General features: G+C 37.8%; 1 protein-coding gene across 1 annotated transcript in view; it reads right to left on the reverse strand.

The window, feature by feature from the left end:
* Window positions 1–3,054: 3,054 nt before the first annotated feature.
* The window catches only part of CAVIN1 (caveolae associated protein 1), a 33,420-nt gene continuing 19,155 nt past the window's right edge, over window positions 3,055–17,319 (reverse strand). Inside the window, exon 2 of the mRNA XM_072404049.1 lies at window positions 3,055–6,081. Within this exon, the coding sequence (XP_072260150.1) occupies window positions 5,404–6,081 (678 nt within the window). The 3' untranslated portion in view covers window positions 3,055–5,403. The remainder of the gene's footprint in view (window positions 6,082–17,319) is intronic.

Raw genomic sequence — 17,319 nt, forward strand, 5'->3', positions numbered from 1 at the left:
TAAATCATTTTGCCATACTTTATTAATGATATAGTTTATTTTCACCCTAACATTATGGAGTCTGTCTATTAAACAGCAAATCTGACATTTACCAAACACTCAATGGTGGAAAATCTTCCTGTTCAATGTGTTTTTATTGACAGTGATTGATTCTCCACCAAAGAATATTCAGGCAAATATAAAAAAAATCACAAACATATAAAAGATATATCATTTTTAAGACTGTGGTACACATTTTTTAAAGAAAATATTTTACAGTTAGTTAAATTCTGTGTTTATTTTAGCTTCCATTATTTTAAGTCCAATGGCACCCAGGAAGAGGATAGTTAACACTCCAATGCTCGCAAGCGATCTGTGAGATACATCTCATAACTGTTTTGCCTCCCACGTAAAAATGTTAAATTAGCTGGGTTTGTCACTGCATCTATTCATCCACAATCATACCCTCCAGCGATCAGTTTGGTAAAAAGAGTAAAGTGATTTTGTAATGTGCCAATAGAGCTCTTTGTGTCTGAGAGATATAAAGCGACCTACGTTGCAAGTATTCTAAGGTTTAAAAATAAAGGTGACTTTGTAATTTTTAAAAAAATCTGTATTAAACAACTGAGTTCCAGGCATTCATTTCTCCTATCAAGTTTACATAAAGATGATTCTCTCGACCCGTCCACAGGCGATAAAGGTAAATCTAAAATTTTAACATTTTACAATGAAACAAAATTTGGAGTAGACACTGATGATAAGATGTGTGGCACATATATTGTACCATGTAATACTAAAGGATGGCCAATCTTAATATATTTTTCAATGCTGACCATGGCCAGCATAAACCCACAAATAATATATAAAGACCACATTCATCCTACAGTTACTAGAAGAAAGTTATTGTGAACTCTTGTGAACGAATTAAAATTAGAACATTTGCAACTTGGAAGTACTCTTACAAAGTGAATGTTTGTAGATCTCCAAAGAGGCTCAGAGAGATTCAAGCCACCAACTGGTTAATTTGGAAGTTGGAGTTTCAGCCAAAAGGAAGCGGTGTAGCACTTGTTATGCAAACAAATAGCAAGATTCACTAAATTTACGTCACAATTGCAAACAATCTTTAAGCCTTTAGCATTGCAATTTGGTATGAGACAAGTTTGTAAATCAGAAAACTCAGGTGACTGAATATTTTTTTTATAATCATGAGAATATTGAATTGTTTCATATTTAAAAGTGTTTAGAATAAAGTGTTTCATTATCGTTAGCCTTTATTAAAAGAATTACCTATGGTATACGAGAAAGAAAATACAAGAATCCTTCAGATACATTGCAACCTCTTATGTGTAGGATTACATTGCGAGCATTTAAGAAGCCATTGCTCTACACAGTTCCATCCATTTGGATCACAAGTCTGAAGTGTGTTCATTTCTCAAAATTTCTGAAATAATATCTTTATCTCAAAAGTTTTGAGGTCTTACAAGGGGCAATCTGAACATGTGTAGATCCTCGTGTGAGGGCTTTGCACATGTATATCATACCTGCTGCACTGACAATAAGCACACTACAGTTGTATGGGTTAAGCTATGTACAGACGCTAGAAGATTGTTTCCTGAGATGAATGGTAGGAATCACCTTGGGCGAACCTCTAGAGTAGGATTCAGCAAAATGCCTTCCGCTTGTCCTCTCTTCTCCATAGAACTGAATAGTGTTGCCTGTACAGAGCTTATTTGTTCTACTGTCCATGAAATCAAACAAAATAGATCATTTCCAGTGAAAGGAATTTAATGTCTTTATGCTGATCTAGGCAGAACTGCTGCAACATTTTTGAACAGTCCACTTAACACCACCAATAGTGGTCCTGGACATCATTGTGCTGTATATACTGTAATTAGATGAACCTTATGTGCTGTTTGGTAAGTCAAGAAAAAGTCACACCATTTTTCTCTTAACTTTTTTGTTTAATGAACTGAATTTTGTAATAAATGGGGAAATAAACATATCTTGCACATCCATCCACATCATATACCAATAACATTATGTGCTTGAATTTCATTTAATATCAACAGGCAGAATTTATTTCCCTTATTTTAATATTTTCTTTTACATACATTTTATTTTTCTGAAAGCACCAAGGAAATCTATTTTGTACAATTGCAGCCTTCATCAGGACACATATATCCTAAAGGCAGTGAAAGGTGCAATGCCAGTTACATGTGCAATATACTATAGATAATCTAAAAAGTAATATAGAAGATTGAAAGCATAGGCTCACTGCTTTAACGTACATGAGTATTACTGCACTGGAGTTAACTGACTGACATGGTGACCCTTATGATGTTACTGTACCTAGCTGGGCAGCATGGCAACTTTCACACACACATCCCCTATTGGTCCAAATAAAGCACACAACACATGATGACTTATTTTAAAGATACCGGTAGTGGTAGTAGTTCAAATTTTACAGATCTGCATTTTTATTCATTTTGTAGATGTGATCTGTGTGGGAATACCATTTTTTTTTATTTTGCCGACACTAAATAGGCAACATCAATCCACCAGTATAATTAGTTCTTGTTTATACAACACGGTGCAAGGAACATATATAACAAATTGCACACAGTTAGACCTTAAAGCTTATCTAAACCCATGGTTGTCAGCCAGGATGCCACCTGGATCTGAACTACAAATAGGTCTTTCTCTATTTCTGTCCATTAAATATGGGGGGGGATGAAAATTGGTGTTTCACAGAAACTAGCTTGTAAGGAGGTAAGTTCACAGGAAGGACACTTCGTTCATGGCAAATCAACAGGTATTATCTGTACTTGCTGAAAAATGTTCTTAGCCTGTAAAAAGAAAAGGAATGCACCCACCACATCTATGGACTGCAAATGTAATTTATATTATGTTTTTTATGTTAGGTTTAGATATCGCCTAATCTTTCCATGCACTGGTCACATATATGTATTGATTATGGCATGCTGTTATGGCATGCACATTTTCTGTACTAGAATGCATTTATTAATCCATATTTATGGACTGTGGAAGTCAAATAACTACATTGCTAGCCACTGGGCAAGTTAGATTTTTATTGACAATCCTTTAATTTCGGCAGACAAAACAGGGATGAACATTGGTAACCCAACATATGCCAATGCTGCTGCACCAACAGTCAATGTCTTCAGAGCTGAACTGTAAGCTGTATATCTATTTACAGTTTTACAATTGAAATCCCCAACATATTTCCACCTTGTGTTGATGAAAGCTTGATTTCTGTTAGGCTTCTTATGCACAATAATATAGTTTCTCTGACCAGGATAGAAAAAAATGAAAGATCAAGATGACCATATATCTGTCTAGGTACATCTAAGTGTACTTGGTATTAAACATCACCCATGTGAATGGTGACCATATCTACTGTATATTGCTGCATCTTTTACCAACTAGAGGAGGGGCACTGAAATGTCACACCAGACTGGATGTAGTAGCACTTTCTGGCAATTTCTAAATCTTGGTATCTTCTGCCATTACCATGTATTTCTATGTGCCTGTACCTGACCCTATAAATGATTCTTCTCCAACCTGGTTTAGTGCTGAAGAATCTATCATTCCACAAAAAGACTCAATGACATACCTCTTATCAAATAGCACAACATACTTATCCTACCAAAAACGTTATCTAGTCTCCACCAGACCTGCCAGACAATGAAGTATTGTCTTTGACAGCATATGAACCTATAAGAACCACAGCTGTCAATAGTGCTGGGCTAGAACAAAAAAAAAATAGCCCAGTAGACCTTTTCCCCTCACCTCCAATAAAATTGACAACAGTCAGCTTTCCTTATACTCCAAATACTGCTCTCCTAATCATCTGTCATGTGCCACCATCTTGTTTTTCTGAACCACTGTCCTTTATGTCCAAGGATTCCATTCTTTCTTGCTGATTTGCCAATATGGCTGCCAGCAGATAAATTGTCCTAAGCCTTCAGAAATATGCACATACATGCCAGAACACTTTAGTACAGTCTTCACACATAAACAGCAGCACAGATGAGGACTACGCCATCAAATGGGGAAGACGGAGAAAAAGGTGCTAAAAATATTTCAACTTTGGCAAAGGGAAGGTGGAGGAAGAAGGTGAGGATTTTTATTTTTGCAGAAGTTTAATGCTCATATGTAGACATCATTGCTGCGCCAAGGCCACTTGGAGGATGAAATGAGATATCTTCTCAAACACTGAAAATGGCTGAGTTGTTGGTTTGCCAGTACAGGCTCGTCAACAAATAAAGCCTGCTATGACCACTGCAGACATTCTATCTTCTAATGCTAACACATTCTATGTTTTGCTCTTTGTAAAAAGGTTGTTTTTGTCAGTTTATCTCACAGCGGGACATTTCCTCAAAGAGTACACTACCTACTCATCAGGGGACGGCTTTTAAGGGAGGAAGGAAGACAAACAGTCCACTAGGACACTTGGAAAATGACAGGGCTTCATTAGGCCACACATTCAATGTTGCTGTTTAATACCCCCATTCACACTTCTATATAACCAGTCCTTTCATTGCAGTTTAGTAGCATAAGGAACAAGCGATTCAGAAGGAAGATAATGCTGATGAACTCTTGAATCTCTGCATTCTTACCTATAACGTTTTGCTACTTTACCAGAATCCCTTGTTACCAGAGGCAAGGAGCAGATTCTTCATACCTTATGGGACGATAAAACTGCTGTACGGCCTGGCTGATAACTTGGTATTCTTTCTCATAATCCCCATTTGTGGGACTAAGTGTTGATGTATTTATCCTGTTGGTCACTCAACAGTGGCCCCCGGAAACTAGTTCACCACTGCTATTATATAATGCCCTTTAGGACACGCAGAAATACTTAGTAGTAGGCATTGAGGATTATTTACAAAAGTTAGAGCAAAGAAATCTTGGTTTAGTTGACTGGAACAACCAATAAGATTTTTAAAATCACATTTATTGCTAATGGTCCACATTGGTACCAGTTCCTTTGCCCGTGTTTTTGCAGATCAGCCTTAACTTATGCATGTCATGTGCTTATAATAAAAACATGATGTTTTCTTAAAGATCTCTATAGCAATAAATAGGCCCAGTGTCTCTTCATTTTTAACATTCTATGCCAGAGTAGTACTAGTAACAATATTCAGCAGATTATTAGTAGAGGCAGTGGCACTGTGCTTATACAAATATATTATTATGACATTTGCGGGATCAGTTTGCTGAATGTGTGGCCTGCTTAGTAGAAAAATGATTATATATATTCTTTATTTGTGTTAAGAGCTGCAAAAAAAAAAGAAGAAAGATATGTGTGATTATGAAAAAGAAATAAATTGAATCTGCAATGTGAAGAAGGTTATAAAATTGAGCTGTCCACATGGAAGAATTGTGACTCTTTTATCCTTCCTAGTCACTGTCGCTTCTCTCAGCCAGCACAGCATCAGTGTCCTCTGTGATCTGCAGAAGGGAATGAGGATCGGGGCTTTCTCCTCTCAGCAGCTCGGTTACCTCTCCTTCTTCTTCACCTTCTCCTCCGACTTCCACCATTTCTGTGGCCTGAACTTCTACTTCACCCTCCCTGATTTTCTTCACATAGAAAGTAAAGGGAGGCACTTTGTAGACAGCGGTTTTGGAACGGGCGTAGACTGGGTGGTCAGGTGTAAAGGACTTTTTAAACTTGTCCTTGGAGGTCTTTATCTTTTCCCGTCTCTCGTTTGTCACAATCTTGGTTCCAAGCTTGTTCATCTTCTTTTCAATGTTATGCCTGGTCTTCTCCAAGTTCTGCTTGGTCTTTTCCAAATTCTCTCTGGTTTTAACCCTGGTCTTTTCCATCTTTTCCTTTGAGAAAGCTTTCTTTATGTCATCAACTCTCCTCATTCCACTTTTCTTGATGCGTTCAGCTCTGGACTCTTCAATGATTTCTTCCACCTCTACCTCTTCATCAGAGGACAGCTGGATATGATCTTTATCTTCTTCCTCTTCTTCTTTTTTCTCATTCTCTTGAGCTTCTTCATCTACTTCTTGCTTCTCTGTATCTTTCAAAGACTTGCTGATGCTAAGCTTGGCAGGTAGCTTGACTTCATCCTGAATAAAGCAAATACAAACAACAAAGGTAAGATAACAAAAATACAAAAAAAAACCACAATGTAAAATAAATGTAACAATATTATGTAGGTGCTACTGATTTTTTTTTATATATTGTGATGGGATCAATCAATGTCTAAGAAGGATATGGGTGAACCTGTGGGTCATAAATATAATAACAATAACAGGTAATGTTATACATATAAAATGTATGTAAAATGTTATACATGTAAAAATACATGCAAAATGGTAATTTACCCAGCTATAAGTAGAGGTAAATTAAATATCAAGACAGATGGATTGCAACTTTGAGCAACATTTCCCAAAAGCATCCACTTACCCCTCCTGCTCCCTAACAATAACAGGTTATTCAAAATAAAGACACGGCACTATGAACTGGTTGGCCCCCGAAAAACACAATCCCTAGTCAGGTGCTCAGGCAGTAATGGGCTACCTTTAATTTCATCAATGTGTCCAGCCAAGCCAGTAAGGTCTTTGTTGCTGAGTGGTGTTTTGGTCTTTTGTACATGGCTTGGAGAAAGCCATGTAAACTAAGCCTATTGGAATCAACAGTTTGATTTATTTTCAGCATTGTTGATAAAAATAAGCTAGTACACACAAGCTGATCTGATGCAAGTATGGGTCAGGCACACAATTCTAGCCTAGGTAGGTGGTTGCCCACCTGCCCATAAGGAGTACAGAAGGAGCTTAGAACCTGGTTTGGCAAGCTTAGCTATTTAATACTGCTGTTTTTTGCTGTTTAAATCCCTTTTGGGGCAATTTCTTTTTATTTAGGAGAAGGCTCCTTTGGGGACCCTACATCATTTAGTGGATACATCTTATACATCAGTATTTGATCACAACAACATATTGCATTATGGTCACATTGTAAATGATTCCATTACGTTGCACTTGACATCACAGTCTTCACATGCTAGTAATACAGCATTTAATGTGGTAAAATAATCCCTGCACCATGCAAGCTGTGGTATGTGACACATATTCTGTTTATTCGTTAGTTTAAACTTCAGCCGGATTTTCACAATTTTCTGCAGTCCACAGCCGGCTGCCAATGGAATCATTTTATTTTTTTCCATGCGCACATTATTTTCCATCCTCAGCACTGTGCCAAAACTCTCAATAAACATACAAGACTTAACTCTATCCCACACAAAGTTAGGAAAAAAGTATAAGGCTGCTTTTTATATTTTGTGTTTTGTACTTCATACCAACACTTTTAGGTTTACTTGATGAGAATTAATTTATTTTTAATTGTTTTCACTACAGTAATTGATGGAGACTGAAAACTGGTTGTTATTAATTATAATGCTTTTAGTAAACTTTTAGTAGCAGTGCCCTATGAAGCCTGTGTAAAAACCAATGTGCCTATTTTGCCAGTATGATGTTGCTTTGCTTTTTTTTTTTTTTTAATCTGAGATCATGCCAGATAAGAGAATAAATTAGCACAAGCATTTTGGAGTTTGAAATAAGCCCTTAGTTATGGATGGCAGAGCTAAAAATGAGGCATCCTGATTTAAAGTAACACGTTCTTTTCTCTTCACTGGTAGAATTAGGCAATTCAGATAAGTTTATTTACATGTGATTTGAAATATTATAAGCCAATTAGGAGCAATAAAGCAAGAAAAAGGTGACCAAAGAAATGGGTGTTACTTTGGATGCAAATGCTTTGGACTGGGGGGTGGATACACTGCATCAGGAATCAGTCAAAGGGATATGGGACAAAGTTACTCCTTGCTTATGGCTCTAGTCTTTCAAAATCCATCGTTGTTGGGTGGCTCCAAGGATGGTAATGTGTATGTCTCTGGATGCCATGCATGAATCTGCTCTATGGAGGATTTGTGCTTTTATTTTCAAGTCACTTGACGTTGTCAAGAACCTCACAGTTAGCTATTAGCACAGCTTTCGTTTGATGTGAATCTTTCTTCAACTTTGGAGATAATTGCTCACTTCTATGTAACTATCACAGGGAGAGAATACTATGCTGATGTAATAAATTCCAGCTCAGCCAGCATAAACAAGACTAGAAAATGAGTATGACACACTCAAAGTTCTCCAAGGATGGAGAGAATACACTTTCATCGCTGAAGCTGGGTGATCCAGCAAACCTGGAATAGATTTCTTAAAAGTAATTTGCTATTTGTTAGCAGATGTTTTGAATCCTGGACCAGATTCATTCCAAGTTTGCTGGATCACCCAGCTTTAATAATGAAAGTGTATTCTCTTTAGCCTGAGAGAGCTTTAATAAATCAACCATAAGTCAGGGGTGTCAAACTCAAATACACAGTGGGCCAAAATTAAAAACCTAGACAAAGTCGTGGGCCAAACTTGAAACTGAAATAGCACCGCTACTACAATTCCCTGCATCAAGAAAACAGTCCAATGCGAGGCTGATTGAGTGGCTGGAACTCCCTCTTCACTGAAATGGCACCGCTACTACAATTCCCTGCGTCTATAAAACAGTCCAATGTGGGGCCACCCATAGGCAGAGAGGCCGCTGGTCTATAGAAGCAAGTGATGTCGGGAATTGTAGTAGCGGTGCTATTTCATTGCAGTGGCTGGCCATCTGCAATTCATATTTAAGATTCCTTTCGAGGCCAAAAAAAGGACCTTGCTGGCCAGAGTTTGACGCCCCTGCCATAGGTCTTCCAAAGACATGTTCTTCAATATGTACTTTGTAGGGTTTATTAATAAATGTTAACATAAAGTTTCTACCTAGAATTTGCACATTTTTCTTATTGGATTCACCTGGAAAAGTCTTGGAACATTGTAAGAAAACATGTTCAGAATTTGAGCCACACTTACTATGTTTTCTATCTCCTCATGAGGAGATAGATATGCATCAGGACTAAATCTGCAATACAGCCAATCCATGCTACAAATTACTCGCAGCACATGTTAGCATGGCATGCATAAACGCATGCAAAGGATCACAGGACTGGGTAGAGTAGCTCATGGACATCAGAATGTGCTGCTAGACTGAACAGAGCTTGAATTATTGCTTCTGTTTACTACCAAGGTTACCACCAAGCTGTAATATATACACTAATATACATATTAAAATAAAAGTTGTATGTAATGCCTAATATCTGAATTATCTAATAAAGAGATATCTGATGATAGACTCAATATGCTTGAGATAGAAAAGAAGTTTGCAGATGTAATGAACTATTGCAGCACAAGCCTGAATAAAAGAAGAGATTTATGACAGCAACCATGGCACTGCTTTAGAAGTTATTTTGGTAAACATAATTTAAATGACTCAGCAGTGATCCAAATAATGGGAATGTTCTGTATTTTGCAGCTGGACAAAGCTCCAGAGGAGGTCAGTGAAACAAGTCTGTGATGCACTAGTTTACGTCTGGCAAACTAGTGTGGTCTGACTAATGATCCTTTATGGAAAATATAATTCATCCATAAAATAATACTACAAGCAGATGGATACAAAAACCTCCTTCTGCTCCTAATAATTCACTGTTGGCAAAATCTTAGGAAGGAATTATATGATCATGAATTGTTTTCCCTTTCTCCTTTATAGCTAGAACATGAAGGCTCACAATAACGAATAGGAGTTTTGATAGATTGTTGGGCATAATCTAAAAGAGGCTTTGCCAATAAAATAAGAGAGATGTCAATTTCCTGGGCCACATTGTATGATATGGTTCATCCCACCAGCTCTGTGTCATTTAACAGGCTGATGCGAGGAACCACTGAGAGTAGTGGGGCATCAACATATCAATATTTCTTTAAAGTTTTGGATTTTCCTGGTGACAGTTTCCTTTCAATGCAGAAGTGCAAGCAATCACAGAGCTAATATTAGGAAAACATTTTTTAAAGATTTTGTTAGGGACAGATAGGTTGCTTTAAAGTACTACAAATATGCATGAAAATTAAAATAAAGCTCTGCAGTTTTAGGTAGCATGGTCCTTTTCTTACTGTTGATCCTGTATGCTGCTATTGTAGTTCTCCACAGTTCAAATCATCTTACAAGGCTTGTAATGACGAAAACTCATATTCATCCTAGCACAGGATCTATGGAAAAAGTAGTGCAGGACTTTTTACATTGTGGAATGTTACTCCTGCCTCACCCTACGACCCAACAAGGTTCCACGGGTAGAAAGAAGAGGTCATGAAGCTTCCAAATAAAATATAATATTAAGGATTTTTTATAAATGCTTTCAACAAAAGCACACAGACAGGTGCAGGACAAATGCTACCAATATGAAGTACAGCTATCTTTTCAGTTACCCCAACCTACAAACACTCTGTTTTCCTAGACTGTACAGTCCTAACCTCACTGACCTGTGACCATGTCCTTTTCCTTACCTAGGTGCCTACTAAAGCCAGTAAAGAAAATATAATAAATTAGTTGGTGTATGTCTTTCACACTGCTGTAAGTTTTTCTGTGCTATAAGACGAGGCACAAGTAATATTTAAGGGGACTTTAAGGAGCACAAAGGTGGGAGTATTCATATGTAAAGGGGCTGTAATAGCAGTGATCTCTTGTCACATGTCTATCTATTGAAGTATATCCCTGGTCTTCAACAACTCACATATCTTATTAACTGTCATTTTTAAAAGGTATTAAAGAGCAACTAAACTGAAAACTGCAAAAAACAAAAAACACACCTTCAATCCCTCAGGGCATTCCAATCCAACCGGGGGTGTCCGGCATCGTGTCCCGCGTCATCCCGGAGCCGGCGCTCCGGGTGCCGATATCTTCTCTTTTTCCGGGTTCTTCATCCTACGTCACCCGACCCAGGTGCACGATCAGGTGAAGTAGGATAGAAAAAGAACTTGCCAATCGTACTTCGCATCCGTGAGATCAGCAATTTTTTTTCTTTGCCCGAAAAGGCTCATTCTGTACATGCCCGAGATGCTTGGGCATGCACAGAAGAAGCACCCAAGAGCCTCCCAAGATGCGTGACGTAGGTATCCCGGGAGGCTTTGCACTCACATTCATTCTCAATCACCTAGGCGATCGAGAATTAGGGGGCGATGTTGCTCCCTTTAAAAAAAAAAAAAAAAAATGGGTGTTGCACTTAAAAAAAAACAAAAAAAAAACAGAATTTATACTTTACATAAAAGGGTTCTTTACCCTTTTATGTAAAATTAAATTTCTGGGTTTAGGTACACTTTAAGTCTCTGGCCATCCTATTTAGTTTGTTTGCAGTCTCTAACCATTTCTTGTGGTTTGTATGAAGTTTTTAACCATCTGCTGTTGTTGTCTATATAATGAGGATTGACCACCACTGCTTATGAGGACTCAACCTGCCTGCATACACTCCAAGATGTCTCAACCTTGATGAGTGATCGTGAGGCACTAGGCAGTGCTTATTTTTATCTAGTCAAAACATGTAACTATTACTGTTGGCGTTCCAATTGACACGGCTTGTACATTTTGAAAGTTTGAAATTCCAGTTGCAGGCAATAGCTTATGAGATGAAATGATAGCCTAAAATGTATGGTACCAATACCAAATGCTGACATAACATCCTACACATGTCATTGTAATACTGTTGCATCAGGCAATAATGCAACCTGCATATTACATGCTTAAATAGTTATAAACAAATAACTTGGCTCTTATATTTTGAGTTTACAAAGCAATCATCAGATATGTAAATGAATGAAAATAGATAAATGTTATCGACACTCCCTAGTGTTCTTCATGGATCTTTCCACTTACAGTACAGTAACAACTGCGGGCAGCAGGATGAACCATGGTGCTTGGTGGGGGACATTATTCTCTTAGAAATTTTGGATTGCAGCAGTGCTCCTAGTGAATATTTCACTTACATCCCACCAGTATTCACCTTTATTCATTACAGAGGGCTGCTGTATATTTTTCTGTAGAAGCAGAGCTGTTGTAACAAAGATGGCATGCACTTGTACATAGTGCTGCAGCTGGCACCAACCTAAGCCAGAGATCTGGGTTTACGCACATTGTTAATATCCATTATGTACAATCTAGCAGATTGTACTGCTATAGAAGCCCTCGAGTGTTAGGTGAAGACAGATTTATGGGAAAGTACTCCCAGAAAGCCAGCTGCTGCTACCTGTCACACTGACATAGGCCAGGGGGCCATGCATGCCCCAGGATGTAGCACACTGTGTATAGAATAATAATCCATGCCATTGCTATACATTATTCCTTCGTATGTGCCGTGTCACTTTCATTACTAAATGTGTTAGCCATTTCATGTTAAAGTGTTCATTAGTAATAAAGGGACTCCTTTAAATAATGGTTTACATGCAGTGAATGCAGATGGTAAAAAATGAACCCGAAATCTTAATAATATCTTATTGGGCTGTGACCTCATGCCCTCAAAATAATTTATCTCTGTGTCTGCAGACATTTTCGAATATAGGCACAAAAATGTCCACAATACAGACAATAAACTTCACACCATTGAGGGACATTCATCCACATTTTGTCAACATCTTTATTAATAATAAACAGGATTTATATAGCGGCAACATATTACACAGCGCTGTACATTAAATAGGGGTTGCAAATGACAGACAGATACAGAGAGTGACACGGGAGGAGGAGAGGACCCTGTCCTGAGGAGCTTACAATCTAGAAGGTGGGGAAAGTAACACACAATAGGGGAGGAGATATGTAGTGGTGGGAAGTACTGAGGGTTTTAAAAGACAGAAGAAGACGGTTTATTGCTTTAAGTAGTCCTTAAAGTGGTGGGTGGACCTGTTTACCTGTTTAGCTTTAGGTAACCTTATTCTATAACCCACAGAGGGAAATTACAGAGCGTATTAGGTAAAGGTCGCCACCACTCCTAAAGCACTGTGAAAAGCTTATGAGATGATGTAGCCATCAGTCCACATTTTTCTCCCCCACCAAAATTAAGCTGCAACATTGTAACTTGGCAGCAAGGGCTACTCAAACTCAAGTTTATTTTTACTGTCATTTTCAGGAAAAACCATCTTGGTTTATACTTGAGTATGTATGGTAGTTGTTCAAAGGAAATATTAGTTATAACAAGGAATACATTTAAAGGAAGCAAAGGAAAATTAAAAAAAATAATAAAAATATCACAATTTCCTTAGTTCATTAGCTTGTACAACATGTGTTAACAAAGCTCAGCTAAATGCTCTAAATGTGATTGTGGACTAAACATGTGTTCTGGCCTTCTACATAATTTATACATTTGTGGCAACAAATACTATCTGTGTATATATTTGCACAGGTATACCTATTGGATATAATTCATATAATTCATAACTTTGTATAAAGAGCATAGTCCAAGACATTGCTATGTTTGCTCATGCTTTATACCAATAAAAGTGAGTATACCACACCTAACTAAAAATATATTCTATATAAATGTGGTTAACATTAAAAGCAAAACTGCAGTCAAAAATCATGAAATAAAAAATGATTAGCCAATTAAAAGATTATTTAAAAAAAACAACTCTTGCTGCAATACTTAGCTTCATTGTAGGATCCCATTTTCAGGACTTTTTTCTGCCACTAGATGGCCTAAGTCTGATGACCATCATCATACAACCAAATTACCCGAAACCCAGGTTGTCCTGTACTTACTTGTAACAGTCTGTGAATGGACAGTGATAAGAGAAGTAGCCCAGTAACGAGTTCATTTTTGTCTTACTCTGCTTTCTATATCTATCAGTGTGCTTGTTGTCAGCACATGAACTGACTGATTCCTTGTGCCGTCTCATCCTCCAGCTCCACTCAACTCTAGCTCTGATATACACAAAACTTTTACATTATTATTATAAGGCTGATTAAATAGTGTCTTTAAGATCTGCTTAGAACTCAACATTAACATAAACCCTAAATTACGTTTTTAGTATCCTAGTCATCTCTTACGTTTTTCTTCCGTGGATATAAGGCCAATAAAATCACTACCTGTCACAACTACCGTGTGTTGTTAGTGTTTGCTGTTCCTTCAGCTGGCCAATGGGATGTCTCATAGATATCTCATGGATCTGATTGGCAGTGGCCAACTAAAGGTCGGCACCACCGAAGTAGCGCACATGGCACATGACAATGCTGCTAATTATGAAGGCAATGCTTTAGCGTTGTCATCATGCAACAGGAGGCAATGTTACTGGCTGGATCTCCAAATCGCAAACTCAATGCACAAAATCAATTTGCTTTATAAGACTGTATAGAGTGAGGCATAATACCAATTATACAGAAAAGCAGAGTTTAGGTTTATTCTATCTAAATATATAGGCCAAGAATGCCGTGCTAAATTTGATGAGGAGTGGCACCCATGACTTAAAGTATCCATAAATAACCCACGTTCACTAAATATATAGTTTTTTCCATGTCAGTTACAAATATGGTTGGAGGTGAAGAGAGTGGAGGGATGTGTGAGTCTTTTTTATTCCATGTTTTCTGCTTGATTTTTCTTTTTAAGAAATGGCAGCTGGGAAATGGGAAGTTACGTTGCTGCCAAACTATCAGACGCTTACCCATAACGCCCTGCAATGGGAGTAAATAATGTCCAAGGGAGCTATTTGTGGAAGGACTGCTCTATTCCCAGGCCATGGTCTGGCTTCCATCCATAACCCGGTTTAGCTCATACAGCTCTTTCTCTTCCATACATTCCTGGTTCACACGGCACCCGACACATCACAAATAGAACCGATCTGAGAAATACCACGATGTATACATAGATCATAATGTGAGCCTTAGTACTTACATGTATATAGGCATTGGGGTTTCTATATACTTGTTTAACAATTGCAATACAAATGTGTGCTAGACACCCATCTTGTGCACATTAGACATCTGTCATCCACATGACTACACAATAACTTGGCCTTGGGGTATAAATGAATTTAATTAGACACCAAAGATGAATAAAAAAGTAGAAAAGTAGATGGAATAGTAATGTCATCATCCAGTGAGACGTCTGTACTCAAAACACTTGAGTTATTCATTTACATTCAACTAAATGTCCTTGGCTGCATAAACAGAAATAAATGTGGGCACAATTGTTTAATTTCTAGCTGTATTGTTTGCTGCAGCAATGGTAAAACACGCTGTGCATGCAGCACACTGCAGAGCCAACCTGCTGCACACTGTGGCATAGTTAGTCCATTTTGCTGCGGTTTGGCTCTCCAGCATGCTGAATGGATGTTTGGATCCTCCCTGTCTGTCTAATCAGTGTTGTATCAACAGGAATGACAACACCTTTACTCCATTTTAACTCTTACTACAGCAAAAAGTACGGCTAAAAATATTTAAAGGATGTCCACATTTTTTACTGGGCTTTACTATGACCATATTAGTGCAATGATAAAAGCACTGTATGAAAACCTGCAACATTTTAAGCCATTGTGGGGATCAAAATATTGCTGGCTTTCTGGAAGGATTTTACCTTTGCTAACCCAGGGCAGCAAACCCAGACTTTGGGGGCATGGAGGGCCAATTTGTTCCAGGCCTAGATGCTGACAGTCGAGATCTTCTCCCTAAAAGGTGTACCCTTATGGTGGTGTGTGTGACCAAATTTTGCAAATGGTCAGAGGGGCTTGAAGCGACAGTGTATATGACATAATGCAATAGTCAGGTGTATGTAAAGTACTGAGTGCAGGAGTCTGGTGTATGTGACTTACTAAGTGCAAGGGTCAGATGTATACACAGAAGTATCCTCATACACTCACTATATGCACATTCATGCACACATTGCATACATATATATATTATATATACATACATTCACACAAAAATAAGATTGGTGTATTCTTCTTGCAATTGGTTGCAAAATACAAGATAGTAAGTAAATTATGTTACAACTGCAAGATGCCAGGGATAAGCTGGGGGCAAGCATTGTTTATATAGCCATGCCTCTTATGGTTCATTAGCGATGACTGCCTGTGGAGGAAAGCCAAAAATCCTTCTTCTAGCCCTTTAGGTTTTCTTTATAAATGGGGCTTCTGCATCAGTGTTCTGGGGTTACGGATAAATGGCTCTAATAATAACTAATATACTATGGTAATGTCATCATCAGCCAAGGATACTCATTACAAATACAAAAGTCCATTGCAATCCTCAAAAATGACAATTAAATAAAACTTTAAGCAAATATAACAAAAGTCATTATTTCTGGTATTTATTAGCAATTATTTTTTATTTGGTGGACCAATTCTTCACCCTTTCTGGACTTATTGAGGAAAGGCAGGTTCACTTTGCACGAGTTTACAAATTCAAATAATCAAAATTTACCTTTTCTGCACTTCACTAAAAGATATAAAATCTGATTGAATCACCCACACTTTAACTTGCTTATACTATATTTTTTCACTATCTGAATTAATAATTGATTAAAACATTTTTGTATGCCTTGTATTCTGTTTTATACCAAAGGCTCTTTTTGTTATACCTAAACCAAAACAATCATCCCAACCTGTAGCACTGTAGCTGATTTCCTTATTATTTCTTTCTTGCAATTTCCCAGGTTTCTTACCCCAGCAACAACCAGAACAAAAAATCTGCTTTAGCAATTAGCAGCTAACAGGAACATCACAGAACAATAGAAGGGACCTGGGCAGGCGTCATCCATTGAACAATGAGTGTGAATGGCATCCGGAAACCAGATCACAGAGGGATTGCTCATTAGGTAATAGCGTACATAAACACTTCACATAGCAAAGGTCTGTTTTCTTATTTTTAGTTTTAGTTTTTTATATAGTGAAATGAGTGTGAGTCTGCACTTAACTGTAACATGAACAATAGGGATCAGTTTCAAAATACATATTGAACAAAAAAGTTTCAGCCAGGGTAATGAGGAATGACTGTTGTGAGGCCTACAAACATATAACATTCTCCAATCTGCCAGATACAGTATTTGTAAAGCCTGTAGGAATGAACAGATTGCTAAGACTACACAAGTGATATACATGTAATGCTATATGCCTTTGGTATGCCTGCAGATAATATAGTATTCTCTTTTTTTAGTGTTGCTTTGGTATGATTTTTTGTGTTAACGTTCACCCCCTGGCAGGTGACATGGGATTACTTTGGTTGCAGTGTCTAAGTGCCTCCTGGTCTTCACCAGAACACCTTACTAAGAGTGATGGGCTAGTGTCGCTAGTGGCCCCAGGACTACCTTGTAGCAAGGAGGTCACCGGGACACGGCCTCAAGGCTTATCCCACCAGGAGTGACAGGGATTAGATGATGGCTTCAGCGTGGGAATGGCTAATCAGATAGGAACAGTCAGAATAGA

The sequence above is a fragment of the Pyxicephalus adspersus genome, chromosome 3 (genome assembly GCF_032062135.1).
Source record: "Pyxicephalus adspersus chromosome 3, UCB_Pads_2.0, whole genome shotgun sequence".
In the NCBI taxonomy this organism is placed as follows: domain Eukaryota; kingdom Metazoa; phylum Chordata; class Amphibia; order Anura; family Pyxicephalidae; genus Pyxicephalus; species Pyxicephalus adspersus.